Raw genomic sequence first — 19,515 nt, forward strand, 5'->3', positions numbered from 1 at the left:
AGGGCGCAAAGCCAGGGTAGGGTGATATGGAGGAGGTTATCTTGAGATGATTTCGGGGCTTTAGTGTCCCCGCGGCCCGGTCCTCGACCAGGCCTCCACCCCCAGGAAGCAGCCAGTGACAGCTGACTAACTCCCAGGTACCTATTTACTGCTAGGTAACAGGGGCATTCAGGGTGAAAGAAACTTTGCCTATTTGTTTCTGCCTCGTGCGGGAATCGAACCCGCGCCACAGAATTACGAGTCCTGCGCGCTATCCACCAGGCTACGAGGCCCCCTGATACCCATACCTGCCCCCAGGAGAGGCTGATACCCATACCTGCTTACCTGGTTGATGGGGTTCTGGGAGTTCTTCTACTTCCCAGGCCAAGCTTGACTTGTGAGAGCTTGGTCCACCAGGCTGTTGGTTGGAACGGCCCGCAGGCCCACATATCCACCATAGCCCAGTTGGTCCGGCACTACTCGGAGACAATTATCTAGTTTTCTCTTCACGGCGCACAAAGTCTCCAATGGAAATGCAAACACCGATACGATTGGTTCCAGCGCCGTCGCAGGAACTGTGAGAACGAGGTTGAAGGCAACATCGAACTGCCCTAGGGGCTCCTGTCAATAATTACTGAGTAAATAACACACACACACACACACACACACACACACACACACACACACACACACACACACACACACACACACACACACACACACACACACATATGTGTTATTATACCGTTATATGTAATATAACATATGTAATATATATAATATGTAATATATATAACACCGTTATATGACAAAGAGTGCTGGGAAGACGGGACACCACGAGCGTAGCTCTCATCCTGTAACTACACTTAGGTAATTACACACACACACACACACACACACACACACACACACACACACACACACACACACAGGTGCAACTCAATGACACTAGGACACAAGCACCAAAATACACTGGCTAGCTGCATAAACAATACTTTAATAATTTTAGTCGAATTCTCAATCCTACTCTACGATGAAAATGATGTAAAAAATCTCTTGCTGAGAACATTTAGTCATAATTAAGGTTGAGCTGGTCTATATAACTAACTAGATTACTAGAAGATATAATATCTGTCACAGGTTATTTGTCCAATATTGGTATCCTATGAAATTATTCTTCCTGATCTGGCATCCTAATGCCCCTAGATATATTTCCTTCTCCAGGCATCCTATGATATGTGTGCTGCTTCCAAATGCTGTCTTGCTACCATGATAATATACCATTATGGTAGGAGGTGGTATCTTAGCTGACCTGGTGTGGCACTAGACCAGTCACGTCACACTAACCACGACTCACCAAACTTGTTAAGCTCACAGCCTCCATGGTCCAGGCGTGTGAGAGGTGAGCACCTGGTTGACACCTGGTTGATGGGGTTCTGGGAGTTCTTCTACTCCCCAAGCACGGTCCGAGGCCAGGCTTGACTTCTGAGAGTTTAGTCCACCAGGCTGTTGCTTGGAGCGGCCCGCAGGCCCACATATACCTGCTTGATGGGATTCTGGGAGTTCTTCTACTCCCCAAGCCCGGCCCGAGGCCAGACTTGACTTGTGAGAGTTTAGTCCACCAGGCTGTTGCTTGGAGCGGCCCGCAGGCCCACATACCCACCACAGCCCGGCTGATCCGGAATGTCTCTTTAGAAGACACGAGCCACACCACGAGCCATCCTCTAACTAGGAACAAAAACTTGGCGCCTATGCTCGCGTGCCCTGTGTCATCACCACCATTTTTAGTGAGTGGCACTGTAAGTGTCACTATGCATCCTGAGTTGTGTACGGCCTGTCATATGCGAGGTCACCGCTCCAACGTCAAGGTTAACTTGCGCATGCTGAGCTCTGGTGATTATTATAATTGCGCGCCATGCTGCGCATGTGTGACTTGGGTATCTATGCTTTTAAGCTTGATATTAATGGCGTTGGGAGACCCGGTTATGGAAGGGTGAACATGTTTAGAGTTCAAGGGGTTGGATCTAAGGTTATTTTCTTGGTAATTACCAATGTTAAAGACGGGAAACTTGTCACATTTTATCACGTGATTTACTTCCACCACTGTCGCCGTCTTGAGAACCCACTCACCCACCTCCACCACACTACCACACCACCACAACACTTCCACACTACCACAATACTACACCACCACCACAACATTACCACACCACCACCACACTACCACCACTCTACCACAACACTTCCACACTACCACACCACCACAACACCACCACCACAACACCACCACCAAAACACTACCACACCACCACCACCACCACCATGCCAGCACTGCCACCTCCCCCCCCCCCCATCCCCCACGTTCCAGAGATGTATTAAGAGCAGTAAATCAAGTAATATGATAATGGCGCGCGCTGCCTACTTATGGGAGACACACGAGCCACATCCCCAGCCACACCTACTCCCCACGAGGACAGCAATGGTGTGGAACGTTTCCTTTCAACTGATTCCTCTGTTCACCTAGAAGTTAGATCCCCCTGGAGTTGGGCAACTGTTGCAGGTTGCATCCTGAAGAAGGTTAGTAGTTAGTCTAGTCCCTAGAGCTGACTCTAGGAGCACCTCGATAACATAAAGTACAGGCTTTCTGTCTCCGACAACGGGCAATTACGGGCTCGCCATAGCCCGTGCTACTGGGAACGTTTTATTTTTCCCAGAAGCTGAATCTTAAACAACAAGAAGGGACATTACTGCTCATTTTTGTGATACATTCCCCTGGATATTTAGGGGGGTTAGACCACTTGACGGTAGAGAAGTTGTCCTTCAAAGGACTTGGTAGCTGTACAATTGTCTCCAAGCAAGAATGATTCGGTCATATATTCCTGCGTATCACACACACGCCTGAGAAGCGTAGCCACCACCACGACATCCATCATACTCCAGCACATATCGACATAAAAGGATAAATAACTGACCTTACGTTTTTACTGCACGAGTCGAACAAATGTCAACATCCGGAAAGCTGTGTACTAAAAATAATGATTCACTCTTAAAAGTGAATCTCTCACTCCCGGCACAGGAAAACCAATATATGAGTAAGTTCTTTATATTCTGCCAACACATACTGGAAGATATCTCCAGTTGGCGATCTGACAAGACTTGTGTGGCAGTGCACAATAGAAAGTTGTTTTCACATATCCACACATTAAAACATTGATTGTAACCATGATATATATGTGCTTCAGCCTACAGTTTAGACCTATTGTCTTATGTATGACCCTCTGTCCTGCGTGACAGTGAATACTAGCATTAACCTCAATTTAATAAGACTATCAAAATCCTCAGATTAGGCAAAATTGTAATTCATTTTGTCAATAAAGATGTTAATAATAATAACTGACAATTCAGGCTTGTGTTGGCGTCTGATCAAATATTCCGTAGTCACGGGCAACGGGACAACTATTAAAATTTCACACTGACATACACATGAAAAATAGATCACTATAATATGCCATCTCTGGCCTGTGGCGCGACGTATTGAGGGCACTAGAACACCTCCCACTGTGCTCCCAGGTACACGTCTAGGTATACTCCCACGGTATACTTCCAGGCACGTCTCACGGTACACTTCCAGGCACGTCTCACGGTACACTTCCAGGCACGTCCCACGGTACACTTCCAGGCACGTCCCACGATACACTTCCAGGCACGTCCCACGATACACTTCCAGGCACGTCTCACGGTACACTTCCAGGCACGTCCCACGGTACACTTCCAGGCACGTCCCACGGTACACTTCCAGGCACGTCCCACGGTACACTTCCAGGCACGTCTCACGGTACACTTCCAGGCACGTCTCACGGTACACTTCCAGGCACGTCCCACGGTACACTTCCAGGCACGTCCCACGGTACACTTCCAGGCACGTCCCACGGTACACTTCCAGGCACGTCCCACGGTACACTTCCAGGCACGTCCCACGGTACACTTCCAGGCACGTCCCACGGTACACTTCCAGGCACGTCCCACGGTACACTTCCAGGCACGTCCCACGGTACACTTCCAGGCAGATCCAGCGATACACTTCCAGGCACGTCCCACGGTACACTTCCAGGCACGTCCCACGGTACACTTCCAGGCACGTCCCACGGTACACTTCCAGGCACGTCCCACGGTACACTTCCAGGCACGTCCCACGGTACACTTCCAGGCACGTCCCACGGTACACTTCCAGGCACGTCCCACGGTACACTTCCAGGCACGTCCCACGGTACACTTCCAGGCACGTCCCACGGTACACTTCCAGGCACGTCTCACGGTACACTTCCAGGCACGTCTCACGATACACTTCCAGGCACGTCCCACGATACACTTCCAGGCACGTCTCACGATACACTTCCAGGCACGTCCCACGGTACACTTCCAGGCACGTCTCACAATACACTTCTTGGCACGTCGAACGATACACTTCCAGGCACGTCCGACGATACACTTCCAGGCACGTTTCACGGTACACTTCTTGGCACGTCGAACGATACACTTCCAGGCACGTCCGACGATACACTTCCAGGCACGTCTCACGATACACTTCCAGGCACGTCCGACGATACACTTCCAGGCACGTCTCACGATACACTTCCAGGCACGTCCAACGATACACTTCCAGGCACGTCCAACGATACACTTCCAGGCACGTCCCACGATACACTTCCAGGTATGTAACTTCACTGTCGCGTCCGACACGCAGCGCACAAGCACACGCGTTGATAACACAAATGTGTTTATAACATATATAAAACAAAGTAACTAAAACTGATCAATATTAATACATCGAGGACTGGCGTCTGGTCAGCACCGCTACACAACACCGGTCAGCACCGCTACACAACACCGGTCAGCACCGCTACACACCACCGGTCAGCACCGCTACACAACACCGGTCAGAACCGCTACACAACACCGGTCAGAACCGCTACACAACACCGGTCAGAACCGCTACACAACACCGGTCAGCACCGCTACACAACACCGGTCAGAACCGCTACACAACACCGGTCAGAACCGCTACACAACACCGGTCAGAACCGCTACACAACACCGGTCAGCACCGCTACACAACACCGGTCAGAACCGCTACACAACACCGGTCAGAACCGCTACACAACACCGGTCAGCACCGCTACACAACACCGGTCAGCACCGCTACACAACACCGGTCAGCACCGCTACACACCACCGGTCAGCACCGCTACACAACACCGGTCAGCACCGCTACACACCACCGGTCAGCACCGCTACACAACACCGGTCAGCACCGCTACACAACACCGGTCAGCACCGCTACACACCACCGGTCAGCACCGCTACACAACACCGGTCAGCACCGCTACACAACACCGGTCAGCACCGCTACACACCACCGGTCAGCACCGCTACACAACACCGGTCAGAACCGCTACACAACACCGGTCAGCACCGCTACACAACACCGGTCAGCACCGCTACACACCACCGGTCAGCACCGCTACACAACACCGGTCAGAACCGCTACACACACCACCGGTCAGCACCGCTACACAACACCGGTCAGCACCGCTACACACCACCGGTCAGCACCGCTACACAACACCGGTCAGAACCGCTACACAACACCGGTCAGCACCGCTACACAACACCGGTCAGCACCGCTACACAACACCGGTCAGAACCGCTACACACCACCGGTCAGCATCGCTACACAACACCGGTCAGAACCGCTACACAACACCGGTCAGAACCGCTACACACCACCGGTCAGAACCGCTACACACCACCGGTCAGAACCGCTACACACCACCGGTCAGAACCGCTACACACCACCGGTCAGAACCGCTACACAACACCGGTCAGAACCGCTACACAACACCGGTCAGAACCGCTACACAACACCGGTCAGAACCGCTACACACCACCGGTCAGAACCGCTACACACCACCGGTCAGAACCGCTACACAACACCGGTCAGAACCGCTACACAACACCGGTCAGAACCGCTACACAACACCGGTCAGAACCGCTACACACCACCAGTCAGCACCGCTACACACCACCGGTCAGAACCGCTACACACCACCGGTCAGAACCGCTACACACCACCGGTCAGCACCGCTACACACCACCGGTCAGAACCGCTACACACCACCGGTCAGAACCGCTACACACCACCGGTCAGAACCGCTACACACCACCGGTCAGCACACCAGTACAGGTAATTTAAATCTAAAACTGCATCCTGAAATCTCCCGTAACAAGTATCTTGAACACGTTCGGAAGCCACGGAACAATTCGGACAGACATTTTTCTCCGCATTTGTATTCGAATTGAAAGATTCTAATTCTAATTGTTCGTTCCCTATTTCTCCCCACAAATGCATTTTCCCCACAAAGAATTTTTAATAGTAGAACAAGTGAGCATTCCGCTCTAAGCGGCACTTATTTGGGCCATTGAGTCTGTTTACATTTAGCATTATACTATCCCGGGGGTAGTTTTGTTACGTTAAGTCCCCCTGTAATACTGGAACAAGGCACAGGGCAGGCGTAACTTGACTTAATTACTGCGCAAACGATAGGCACAATTGTTTCCTAATTTGATATGGCACTGCGAAATATTATGGTATTCATTATATGTAATATATATATATATATATATATATATATATATATATATATATATATATATATATATATATATATATATATATATATATATATATATACACACACACACAACTTCTTGAACATCTCAATGATTTATCTTAGCCTTAAGGTCCAGCGATATCGTTTGTTCTATACCCTCAAAAGTTTTATTTTTTTATTCACCTTGTTTGTGCTTGCAGGGGTTGAGCTCTGCTCTTTCGGCCCGCCTCTCAACTGTCAATTAACTTATTTTTTCCTCAGCCCCCCCTCCCCCCACACACACACAGGTATTCGTTTGCCTTGTTCGGGTTGAATGTAGACACAGTAGTCGCTTCTGTATATATTTATTGAGTGAGGCAAACAGGTGTATAACTGGCCAGCCGAGGTCCACCTACTCTGGGTCTGTGAGGATAACTGAGGCTGCTGGGAGCATGCTTGATGCTCCTCTGTCTGGCATGACGTCAGAGGCCTACTTGCCTGTGATTGGTTACATTTCAACTGACAGAATTTGAGTATAACACCGCTCGGACACGCTACCAAGTCGACGTCCCTTGTCGACAAGCTCTGGCTAGCTATATAGTTACAATGATACTGAAAGGACCTCGGTGGCATACAATAATGGCTTACATGTGAAATTTGCATAATAAAACATTGAAAGAAGATCAGGTGTGCGTAATACAAACAACTCGGCATATATGCACCAAAAAAAAAAAATTCATCATAATAGGTGAAAATCATGGTAACAATGCTTTGATTAAATCAGAGTATTAAGAACATGTGTATGTCTACTGATCAGATATGAACAATACAACCCAAGGTATTGCCTAAACAAAATTATTAACATGTGTCAATGGCATGTGCTTGAAAACCATACAAAATTAAACAATTATTACATTAATAGAACAAAGTTCTGACCTAACAACCACAATTGAATTTCAAGATAGATAATTTTTTTTTTTTCTCTTTTTTTTTTTTTTCGAAATATACAATATATTTACAAGACCAATGTACAATATATATAATGTGCAATATATTTACAAGCATATACAAGACCTGGATCAAGAAGACTAACATCTGCGTGATAGCAGTCAGGATTCACTGGCCACAATGTGGTTGCTAGAACAATAATAACTCTTATGACAAGCACTGTAAAAATACAAATGGTAGTAGACTTGACAATGGCATCTAATTCATAACAAAATAAAGTTGAGAAAAACTATACATTATATATAATGGTAATAATAAGACACATGTGGTAGAAATACTGCAATTGAGTTTTTTTTTTTTTTTTTTTTTCAAAACAAACAGAATAACTACAGAGTGCAATCAATTATAAATTCTGCGGATATCTACACCTAGCTCATCCAGAGCACTATACAACTCTGGCTCTGACTGAAGGTCCGGAACAGGTGAAACTTCATGCGACAAACTATCATCTTGAGAGATATCCTCGTTAACATCTAGCCAATGGACATGTGGTGAGTGCACGGTTGAAACGAGAGGTCTAGATCTAAGATTATAATTGCTAGTATGGGGTTGCTGAACATCCAGTGGTCTGTCAACCACAGGAGGTGGTGTCCGAGTAGGAGTATCTGTCTGGGTAAGTTCATTGTCATCTTCCTCATCAGTCTCGTCAACAGTCATTTTAGCTAACTTCATGTGGTCTAAATGTTCATTTATATACTCTCCTGTTAACAAGTTCTTAAGTCTGTATTTGTTACCTTTAATAAGCTCGATTACCTTATATGGACCCAAAAATTTCTTAGTTAACTTGTACATAGGACCAGACCTGTGTTGGTTAAGTATCATTACTACAGATCCAATAGTTATTTTATTGGGTTTAGCTCGTGCATTCCTTGCTAGAGTGAACTCGGCTGTTGCTTTGGACAGTTGTTCTCGTATTTTCTTGAATACTAATTGCATTTGTCTACGCTTCACTTGAACAAAATCATCTACGTTATATAAGGGAGTAGGAGGTACGTTAATCAATTCATTAGGGAGGATCTTATCTGTACCATAAAGAATAGCGTGAGGTGTGTCACCAGTAGAAACATTAATTGAAGAATTTATAGCACACTGAATTAAGGGTATAAAATCATCCCAATTGTTGTTATCAAAATTCAACGTGACTCTCAAGGCATCTAACACTTTCCTGTTAGTACGTTCAGCTAGTCCATTACTTGCCGGATGATAAGGCATGATGCTACATTTTTTGATGTTATATAAATCACACAAGCTAGTTAGAATACTATTACTGAATTCCGGACCATTATCTGAAAGGATTACTTTAGGCATACTATATCTACAAATTATTTGGTCATGGAATGCGCTGGCTATGGTTTCTGCTGTTTTGTTCGGGATAGGAACTAGTTCGCAAAACCGTGAAAAATTATCGACCATTACAAGCAAATGTTTGTTCCCTTTCTCTGTTTCCGCAAAATTTGTCAATAAATCCATCGATATTCGTTCCCAAGGAGCTTTAGTTGCTGGGTACACCTGAATTGGATTAGGTCCTGAAACATGTCCCTTGTGCTGTAAACAAGTTAAACATCTGTCAACATAATGAGCAATCTCCTTAGCCATTTTTGGCCAAAAATATTTCAATCGACCTTGTTGGAGTGTACGATCCTTTCCTGGATGTGCACTTGCAGGAGCATCATGGATAATTTTTAACACAGTTGGTACCAAGACAGCTGGAACAACTAACTGACAACATTTCCTCGAGGCTGTCCCTAGCTTTACTACTCTACACAGTAAATTGTCCAACATAACTAGTTCTTTCAATGGTACTGGCGGTTTATGAATCGGGCGAGTGTCTTGCTTAGTCAAAAATTTAATGACGGGTGCCCATATGGGGTCTTGTCTTTGTTCCGTTTCTACTACTGTAGCATCTAATGCTGGGTAATTTAACTGAATCGCAGCTACGTGTCGAGAAAACGCATCCGCTACAACATTTTGCTTTCCTGGAATATATCCAAATGTGGGATTGAATTCTTGAATTGTGAGCAAATATCTAGCAAACTTTCCAACTGGATTCTTATTTTTGAACAAGGGAATTAATGGTTGGTGATCTGTAAGAACATGAACTGGGTAATTATAAATTGTATCCTTGAAATGTTTAAGTGCCCAAACAACTGCCAAGGCTTCTCGTTCTGTTGCACTATAATTTTTCTCTTCTTTGGATAATGTGCGGCTAGCATAAGCTATTGCGTGATCTCTGTGACCTTCTGTTTGAAGTAATGCAGCACCTAGACCTATGTCACTAGCATCTGTAACCAACGTAAAAGGTTTAGAAAAATCTGGATACCTAAGGACAGGTGACGAAATCAAGGCTGCTTTGAGTTTTTTGAATGACTGATCCTGGGCCTCTCCCCAAACAAAGGGTTCATCTTTTCTTTGCAACTTGTAAAGCGGAGCGGCTATAATAGAGAATCCAGCAATAAATGAACGATAAAATCCTACAAGACCTGTGAACTGTCTTACGGCTTCTGCGGTACGAGGTGTTGGAAAATCACGGGCAGCAATAATTTTTGATTCATTCAATGTAATACCTGAAGGTGTAACTGTATGACCTAGGAAATTAATCTTTTGCTTTAAAAATGAACATTTTGCAAGCTTTATTTTTAAATTAGCTTCAGCGAGCTTTGCAAGTACCTTTTCAAGGTTCTGGAAATGAGTCTGAACATCTTGCGACATGATTATGAGATCATCAAGGTAAACTAGAAGCGTACTTCCTATCAATCTACGAAATAGATTTGTCATGAGCCGTGAAAAGGTTATTGGACTACTACGCAAACCAAACGGCATTCTTTTGAAATGAAAATGACCATTGGGAGTACTAAAGGCTGTCAATTGTTTACTTTCCTCATCAAGGGGGATTTGCCAGAATCCCTGCAACAAATCTAACGTTGAGAATACTTTGTTTCGACCAATACTTTGCAACAAATCATTTAGAACTGGAAGTGGGAAACGATCAGGTATTGTTACTCTGTTAAGCTTGCGATAATCGATTACAGGTCTCCAAGTCCCATCTCGCTTTGGTACAAGAATCAATGGAGCGTTCCATGGCGAATTACTCGATTCAATTACATCACTCTGTAACATTTCTTCTACAAGTCTATCTGCTTCTGCTCTCTGAGAATGGGGAAGTCGGTAAGCTGGTACATAAATAGGCGTAGTTCCTTGTTCAAGGGGAATTTTATGTGTAATAAGAGGAGTGAGACCTAATTTTTCTCCTGGTAGAGCAACAACAGCTCTATTCCTGTTCAAAATTTCCAAAAGCTGAGCCACAGAGTCAGGAAAATCAGTAGGACTGAGGTGTTGCGCTTGCACCTCTGGCTGAGATCCCTGTTCTCCTGGTGTGAGTGTACAAACAGTATGATCCATGGAGACATCATCCACAACTCGCACCGGTAACGAGTAATGGGCAAAATCTACAACATGGGTACCAGACTGGAGATGGATATCGGCATTACTTGTGTTCGCGATAAAAAGTGAGACAGTACCATCCTGCACTGTGTGCCAGGAGGGTTCAACAAATGTACCATTCACTTTACATGTTTCACTTTCCGCAATCACATCCGACAACTCAGGCACTCCCTGAACCTTAACTCTTATTCTGGTGAGAGAATGAGGGTGTAACACAGTGTCAGTAGCCATGGAACCACTGACTTCAGAGATGGAAGCTGCCAGGCGAGCGAGACAACGAGAATCCGTTAGGGCGTCCCCTTCCAGAAAGTCCCGATACTCATTCTCCTTAACAACTGCACAACTACTATGCTTCAATCGAGTGCCTGTTTTCTCGGGTATGCTACCACGACAATGATCTGACAAACCTACGCTAGCAAGGCGGGTGTCAACAAAATTAACATAATCTGATTGAAGGTTGAACTCGTGGCCCTGTCGATACATGCTACACAAGGGTATGACGTGGTCTTTGATACTTATGTTCCAACGATGGGGAAACAATGCAATATTTTCATCAATCATGGTGTACAGACCTAAGAGAATGTCTCCAGGAAAATGAATAATGTCAACAACTAAACATGTTATAGACAATGTGACATCATTGAACTTGAGTGGGAGGTCAATTTCACCCTGAACTTTTACTTTATTTCCTGAAATACCACTTAGAAAAGGTATGTGTGACTGTTTTAAAATAGTAGGGTGCTTACTTTCAATGTCTCTAAGAGCTGAGGGCTTGACAATATTAATTTTTGCACCTGAGTCAAGAAAAACTTTTAAAACTCTACCATGTACAATGGCTGATACAAGGGGACCATCACTTGAGACTGGACAAGTTACTATTTTTGACTTATGTTGTCTGGGATATCTGCGTCTTGTTTGTGTCAAATTTACTGTGGATCCGTCAACATCTACAACTGGTCTAGAGTCAGTGTCCTCCTCTGTCAAGTGTCCAAATCTATTTTGGGTAGCTACTGAATACACAGGGAGGGCACTAGGATTGGCTAGCTTGAATTGGTTAGCGGATGGCCTTGGGGGTTTCCCGACGACATGGAGTGAACATTCTGAGCTCCAGCATTCTGTGACTGAGCATTATAATTTGAAGTTGCATTATAGCTGGGCTGGGAGTTGTAATTACGAGAGTTCTGATAATGTCTTGGACGCTGTGAGCCTCGCCAAGACTGACCATGGGAGTTACGAGGTGGAGATGTCCTTTGCCTAGCTCTACAATCCGCAGTGTGGTGACCAACTTGTTTATGGTACGTGCAATATGGAAGCCTAGAATGATTAGATTGATGAGGGGGCCGAGAGAATTGTCTAGGAGGTGATGATCTAGGGGCGGACCAACAGTCCCTTGCAAGGTGGTTACTCTTACCACAATGCCAACATGAGGGAGTGGATGGTTGTGGACTATGGCGTTTCGGCATTTTATGAGGCGGCGAATTTGACTGGGGGCTACGAGCATGGGTACGCTTCTGCGACCAAGAGTTTTGAGAATTTGTGGGAGGATGCTGAGAGCTTGTGACTACATTTACAGCATCAGAGGGTGGCAACAGTTGAGCACTTCGGGGAGCTAGTTTATCGGCGGCATTGTTAATAGCCTCAAACACTTCACCAATTTCATGTTTAACACCAAAATTTTGTTGCTCAACGATTGGTTTTGTATGCTCAGGGGCAAAATGCATTAAAGTACCAAATGCTATCATTTTGGCCATAGCCTCAGGGGACAGATTATTGTCTTTATCTAACCAAGTCGAATTATTCATAGCAGAAACTAAGGCATACAGATACTGATCGAGACGGCTAGTAAACGCATTAAACGATTCACCAGGCTGCATGGTGGCATTGGCAATTTTCTTGACTAACCTATATGGGTCAAGGTCTCCTTTATTAACAAAGCGACGGCGAAAGAAATCCTTAAATTCAGGCCAAGACTGGAGGCTAACAATGGCTTTCTCATCAACAACAAAACGTGCATCACCTTTGGTTGTGTCCACGGCTGACCGTGCAATTGCTAAGTATTCGGCATCAGTAGGCTTAGAAAAACGTGCAACTGTTTTCGCTTCAACCTTACTAAACCATGATTCTAATAAACGCGATTCCCCAGCAAAAAGAGGAATAGCCATTTCCTGAGCTGATCTCTGGCCATTGGGACGAGCAACTGTTCCCATTGATTCTGAAGGGGTTTCAACAGTGGTAGGCATTGTCACAGCCGTGGAAGTAATATTTGAACGCAGATTATAATTAAGTGCACCTGGCATCAGAAATAGTATACACAAAAATAAACACAAAAAAATATAAACTTGGCTAAAGTAAAAATGACAGAAATAAAATTATTAAATTGGGCTAGGCAAGAAAATAATTAAGAACAAGCAATTGTAAACTAAATTTAGCAATCTTTCATTAAAAAAAATGACTGGAATTAGATGTATGTAAATTAATTAAACCAGACTAAGCACAGCAATTGAGAATATAAAAACTGGAAGTGCAATTGCAAAATTTCATTAAAAAAAGATTCAACACAACAAGTGGCAATGCAAGAAATATGGATGTAGCACATAAACTGGACACAGGAATGTATATAACTCCTATGGTAAAAGTTTAAAATAAAATGCTTAAAGGATAAATTTCAAGTTAGGTCTGGAGAAATTAAAAAAAAAATTATATTGCACAAATCCTTAACTGCTACTAAAACAAGGATTTCTTAATTCACTGGACTTTGAATTTACCAATAACACTCTAGGAGAACAATTAAAATTCAATGAAATTACTGTAAGAAGCAGGAATGTTGAAATCACACAGGAAAACTGTGGGGAGTGCAGTACTGAACCAGCTCCAATATTTAACAAGTCACTGAATGGTTAATTCACAGGATATTATGGGAATTATTACATAAGTCACTTTTTAACACTTGGCACGTTGTTCTCAACTAGCAATTACTTATCTCAGGGTTGTAATTTATGAGGATCACCAGTAGCCAAAGTAGGAGAAGCGTCGTGAAGATCTGAAGAGGCCCATGTGAGGCGTGTTTACAAACTGGATGCGACGGCAGCGCTCCTGGCGGCGGTGGCGCGAGACTCAGGGACCCCACACTGTTCACGCTAGAAGCACGAAGATAAATTCTGACGACGACAATATTGCGACGATGGAATAACCAGTTGATACTTGCGACGATGGCTGACGACGATTGCAGTAGCTTGCACCCTCACGAAGCTTGATACTGTCAGCTTGGGTGGCGGTGGTGGTGGTGGTGGGTGTAATAGGTGGTTCCCACGTGGTGGCGCGAGGTTCAAAAATGGCTGGCGCGGGAAGCTTCCTTCCTCCTCACTGATGAGATGAGTGAACGTTCTCACAGGAAAATATTGACCCTTACTTCTAAAACGTTAGCCTGGAGTAGTGGTTGATGGCAGGACCCCGGTCTGGCACAATATTTGATGCGTGGGTGGCAGGACGGCGGCTTATGGCGGTGGCGGTGGCGGCGGTTTTGGCTGGAACACGAGGCGATGCTGGGTACTGGAACTTTTGCTTCCAGAAAAAAATTTCTGGATCCCACCGCTGCTACCAGTATTCGTTTGCCTTGTTCGGGTTGAATGTAGACACAGTAGTCGCTTCTGTATATATTTATTGAGTGAGGCAAACAGGTGTATAACTGGCCAGCCGAGGTCCACCTACTCTGGGTCTGTGAGGATAACTGAGGCTGCTGGGAGCATGCTTGATGCTCCTCTGTCTGGCATGACGTCAGAGGCCTACTTGCCTGTGATTGGTTACATTTCAACTGACAGAATTTGAGTATAACACAGGAAGCAGCCCGTAACAGCTGTTTAACTCCCAGGTACCTATTTACTGCTAGGTAACAGGAGCATCAGGGTGAAAGAAACTCTGTCCATTTGTTTCCGCCATCGCCGGGGATCGAACCCCGATCCATAGGCTTACGAGTACCAAGCGCTGTCCACTCAGCCACCGGCTCCCCTTGTGTATGTGAGTGCCTCTGTGTGTACTCGCATATTTGTAATCTAATTGTGCCTAATTGTTCCAAAGTTCAAGATTAATTCCAGAACTCTTACTTTTGGAACTAATCTATTTGCAAACCTTTCTCCATTTTGGCGTCATGCTTCACAAGGTGTGGATTCCACGCCGGTGCTGCATACTCCAGTACTGGTGTAACAAATGGTGTCAACCCGCCAAACACACATCGAAACTACGACGTTGGTACAACGTTCGAACAAGTTTTAACACCTCCTAACCAGTTATAACAACCAATATAGCAAGTTGTAACAACGTTCTAATACGTCATAAACACGTTAAGCCAAGATGTAACAACTTTATTACAAGTTGTAACAACGTTCTAATACGTCATAAACACGTTAAGCCAAGATATAACAACTTTATTACAAGTTGTAACAAGCGGAAAATAGAGACAGTTTCGGTTTGTGTTTCCAGGGAACACAGTAGTGTGCTTGAGTGCTTGCGAGCGCAAACACCGCCAATTGTTGAGTACTACCATCAAGCACAACATGCACTATTTATCCTGTTGAGAATGCGAACCCTCTTTTGCATAATTCCACCTGCAGTTGCCCAGTAATTAGGCGCAACAATGTGAATGACGGTGTAATAAACGCATAAAAGTCCACGTTTCCATTTTCCAGGTATCAGTTAGAGGTGCACAACATAGGACATGGAGGGGGGACTGTAGCTCACTGAGTTAGTTGTGTAGTTTAGGTACAGGACGCCGCTAATTCCGTCAGAGTAATTATGTAACATTTAATCTTCCGGCCAGCAACCAAAGAGAAGTAATTAGTACGTCACTTAGATGAAGAACTTCCGACGCGTAAAACACTCCCCACAGCGTGACACAGTCCCCACAGCGTGACACAGTCCCCCACAGCGTGACACAGTTCTCACAGCGTGACACAGTTCTCACAGCGTGACACAGTTCTCACAGCGTGACACGGTTCTCACAGCGTGACACGGTCCCCACAGCGTGACACAGTCCCCACAGCGTGACACAGTTCTCACAGCGTGACACAGTCTCCACAGCGTGACACAGTCCCCACAGCGTGACACAGTCCCCACAGCGTGACACAGTCCCCCACAGCGTGACACAGTCCCCACAGCGTGACACAGTCCCCCACAGCGTGACACAGTCCCCACAGCGTGACACAGTCCCCCACAGCGTGACACAGTCCCCCACAGCGTGACTCAGTCCCCCACAGCGTGACACAGTCCCCACAGCGTGACACGGTCCCCACAGCGTGACACAGTCCCCCACAGCGTGACAGTCCCCACAGCGTGACACGGTCCCCACAGCGTGACACGGTCCCCACAGCGTGACACAGTCCCCACAGCGTGACACAGTCCCCACAGCGTGACACAGTCCCCACAGCGTGACACAGTCCCCACAGCGTGACACAGTCCCCACAGCGTGACAGTCCCCACAGCGTGACACAGTCCCCACAGCGTGACACAGTCCCCACAGCGTGACAGTCCCCACAGCGTGACACAGTCCCCACACATACCTCCTTACAACAAGGTATGTTGCATATTGGTGACCCCAGTGTCGTGGCTCAATGGGTTCACCCATCGCTACATTCAGGTGGTTCCGAGGGGTCGATATCCAGACGGGCCAGTCCCTAACTAAGCCTCCTGGTTGTCAGTGTCATACTGTTCCTCTGTAACAAGCCAACCTGTCTCTCCTCTCATTGGTAGAGAGTATATTTTGAGAGCTTTGAAAAGGTCACAATAATGTAAATGTTTTAGAAGCAATAAGATGCTTATCTTAACATACTAAGAAGGTTAGGTGAGGTCGGTGTTTTCTATGAAGCTTTTCAAGGTAAACTAAAATATTCACAATTAATTAGTATGTCACATATGCACTTATTAAATAAGCCAATATTGGTTGTAAGCAAGTGCGAGAACGTCTATGCGTGCCGTATAGGCTCTCCGTAAACCCAGAACCCCATCAGCCAGGTATCAACCAGCCCCTATATTTAAGCAATCTCTCCTGCCCTGAAGGGACAAGTGAATATCGAGCAGTACTCGAAGCGGGATCTGAGGGGTTATCTTGAGATGATTTCGGGGCTTTAGTGTCCCCGCGGCCCGGTCCTCGACCAGGCCTCCACCCCCAGGAAGCAGCCCGTGACAGCTGACTAACACCCAGGTACCTATTTTACTACTAGGTAACAGGGGCATAGGGTGAAAGAAACTCTGCCCATTGTTTCTCGCCGGCGCCCGGGATCGAACACAGGATCACAAGCCCAGTGTGCTGTCCGCTCGGCCGACCGGCTCCCGGTACAGGGATCACAAAATTGGCAGAGCAAATTTTATTAAAAAAATCGTGATAAATTTTGTTAAAGTGTTTGTGTGCTAATAATTTACTAAGAATGTATTGCCTCTCTCCGCCACCACGTAACTACTTCGTATTATGGGAACAGTAAAGATGATTTTGAAATGCTTTCTTCATGTTATTTAAAAAAAAAAAAAAAAGTGTTACAAGGTTGACATTGGTGGGACATAAACAGAGAAGAGAAGTATAACAAATCTTGATGAGAAACCAATGTTTTTTTTTCTTAACCGAGTATATAATACACTGTATATAACATTATGTGAACACAAATAACTACATGCAATTCCAAATCTAGTTGTAAACATTTTAACTTTTCTTTCAACATTCTCTGGATATTTATACAAAATCATGAAACTGAACTTTTATTGATAAAAGTCCTAAATCCTACATAAGAAACAGGAGCATAAAAAAAAAAAATAACAAACAAAACTTGAAATTTAAACAAGTAAAACAAACATCAAACACAAACGGGCAGAAGTTTTCACCTCTTTCACGGACATAGAAGACACAGACAACGTTGTCTATGCAACTCACTAACTCAACTTCTCTGCAATTAAATCCCTTGAAAATTTAAAAAAAAAAAAAAAAAGGCGCACAGTCGTTCAAAATCACAATGCCCCCCTCAGCAACGCTAACAAAAACTCTGGGGGTTCGAATCCCGGTGTTTTCCTATTCAGATTTAAAAGAGAAAAAGTTGGCGACACATCGACAGGAGGTTCGTTACCTCACGGACTGCTCGGAGGACCACGGACCACTCTCCCAACCGGAAGACCATGGACCACTACCAACAGGAGGACCATGAACTTCTGGTACTAAACCTTTTATATTGCTAATGTTGTCCAATAATCATAAAAGTAAATTAAGACATTACGAGTGCACTTTGGGCTACACATAGCGAAATAAAAAATCAATTCACTTTTCCGCGCCATGATTCAATGTTCCAAACTTCGATTCCATTATTATCCTCGTATTTTTACAACTTAATTAGCTCTCAACTTTAAATTAGCGAACTGGACTTCTGTTAGCAACCAGGATGCTAATATTGCAAACTGATCTATACAGCTTTTTATATTCAAATGCAGTATTATCATTTTCAATAATGTCCACGAATATTACAAAATGCTTTTATTTAAACGAAGCATTTTATTATGCTAAAACTTGAATAAGCTCTACAAGCTGCGCGTGTGTATATATACAAATGTGTGTGTGTGTGTGTGTGTGTGTGTGTGTGTGTGTGTGTGTGTGTGTGTGTGTGTGTGTGTGTGTGTGTGTGTGTGTGTGTGTGAATGTATTGCAAAATTTGCGACCCAGTAAATTCATAGTAACTGAAGTAACAGTTACTTCAGTTACTTACACTGGTCAGTTACTATCACGGTAACTTGACGGAAGTAAGGACATGGAAACCGGTTAGAAGGGAAGGCACCGCAACTGTGCTAAGGTACTACGGGCTCACCATAGCCCGTGCTACTTAAGAGCGTTTTGTTCCAAGTAGCAAATCTTAAACAACAACAGCTAAGGTACGTTCTGTGGTACTCTGTGTCGTATTGTAAACACAACATATTTCTACCTGTAGCCCCCTTGTAACATCTCGTCCGGGTGTGACTTGTATTATCAAAGTCAAAAAGTAAATCAGAAAAACTTCTCGAGGTGTAACAATACACCCAAGTGTTTCGTATACTCTGTATGAATGTGTATATTTGGAGTTAAGACTTTAGGGGGGGAGCTATGAACATGTGTTTGGTTGTGTTGTGGTGTGCGATGCTCTTTGATATGCTAATGATTCCCATGAATAAGTGATCGAGTGGCAATATTCAACTATTTATCTATTAAAAGATACTTTATATGTCTAGAGTGAGAGAAAGAGAGAGGGAGGAGGAAGGGGAGGAATGGTGAGGGAGGAGAGAGGAATGAGGTAAGAAGACACGGGGCCCAATAAAGGGAAGTGATGAGGAGATGGGAAAGGTAGAGGAAGGGAAGACACGTGCACCGAGAGGAAGGTCTATTAGGGGAAGGGAAGGGAACTATCAGGAGAAAGCGCCAAGCCATTACGACTATATA

General features: G+C 45.0%; 1 protein-coding gene across 1 annotated transcript in view; it reads right to left on the reverse strand.

Annotated features, from left to right (window-relative positions):
- Positions 1-351: 351 nt before the first annotated feature.
- Positions 352-19,515, reverse strand: part of LOC138366246 (delta and Notch-like epidermal growth factor-related receptor) — a 35,294-nt gene continuing 16,130 nt past the window's right edge. Inside the window, exons 3-4 of the mRNA XM_069327190.1 lie at positions 3,598-4,703; positions 352-554 (exon numbers count right to left, since the gene is read on the reverse strand). Of these exons, the coding sequence (XP_069183291.1) occupies positions 352-554; positions 3,598-4,703 (1,309 nt within the window). The remainder of the gene's footprint in view (positions 555-3,597; positions 4,704-19,515) is intronic.

Source organism: Procambarus clarkii, chromosome 2 (genome assembly GCF_040958095.1).
Source record: "Procambarus clarkii isolate CNS0578487 chromosome 2, FALCON_Pclarkii_2.0, whole genome shotgun sequence".
In the NCBI taxonomy this organism is placed as follows: domain Eukaryota; kingdom Metazoa; phylum Arthropoda; class Malacostraca; order Decapoda; family Cambaridae; genus Procambarus; species Procambarus clarkii.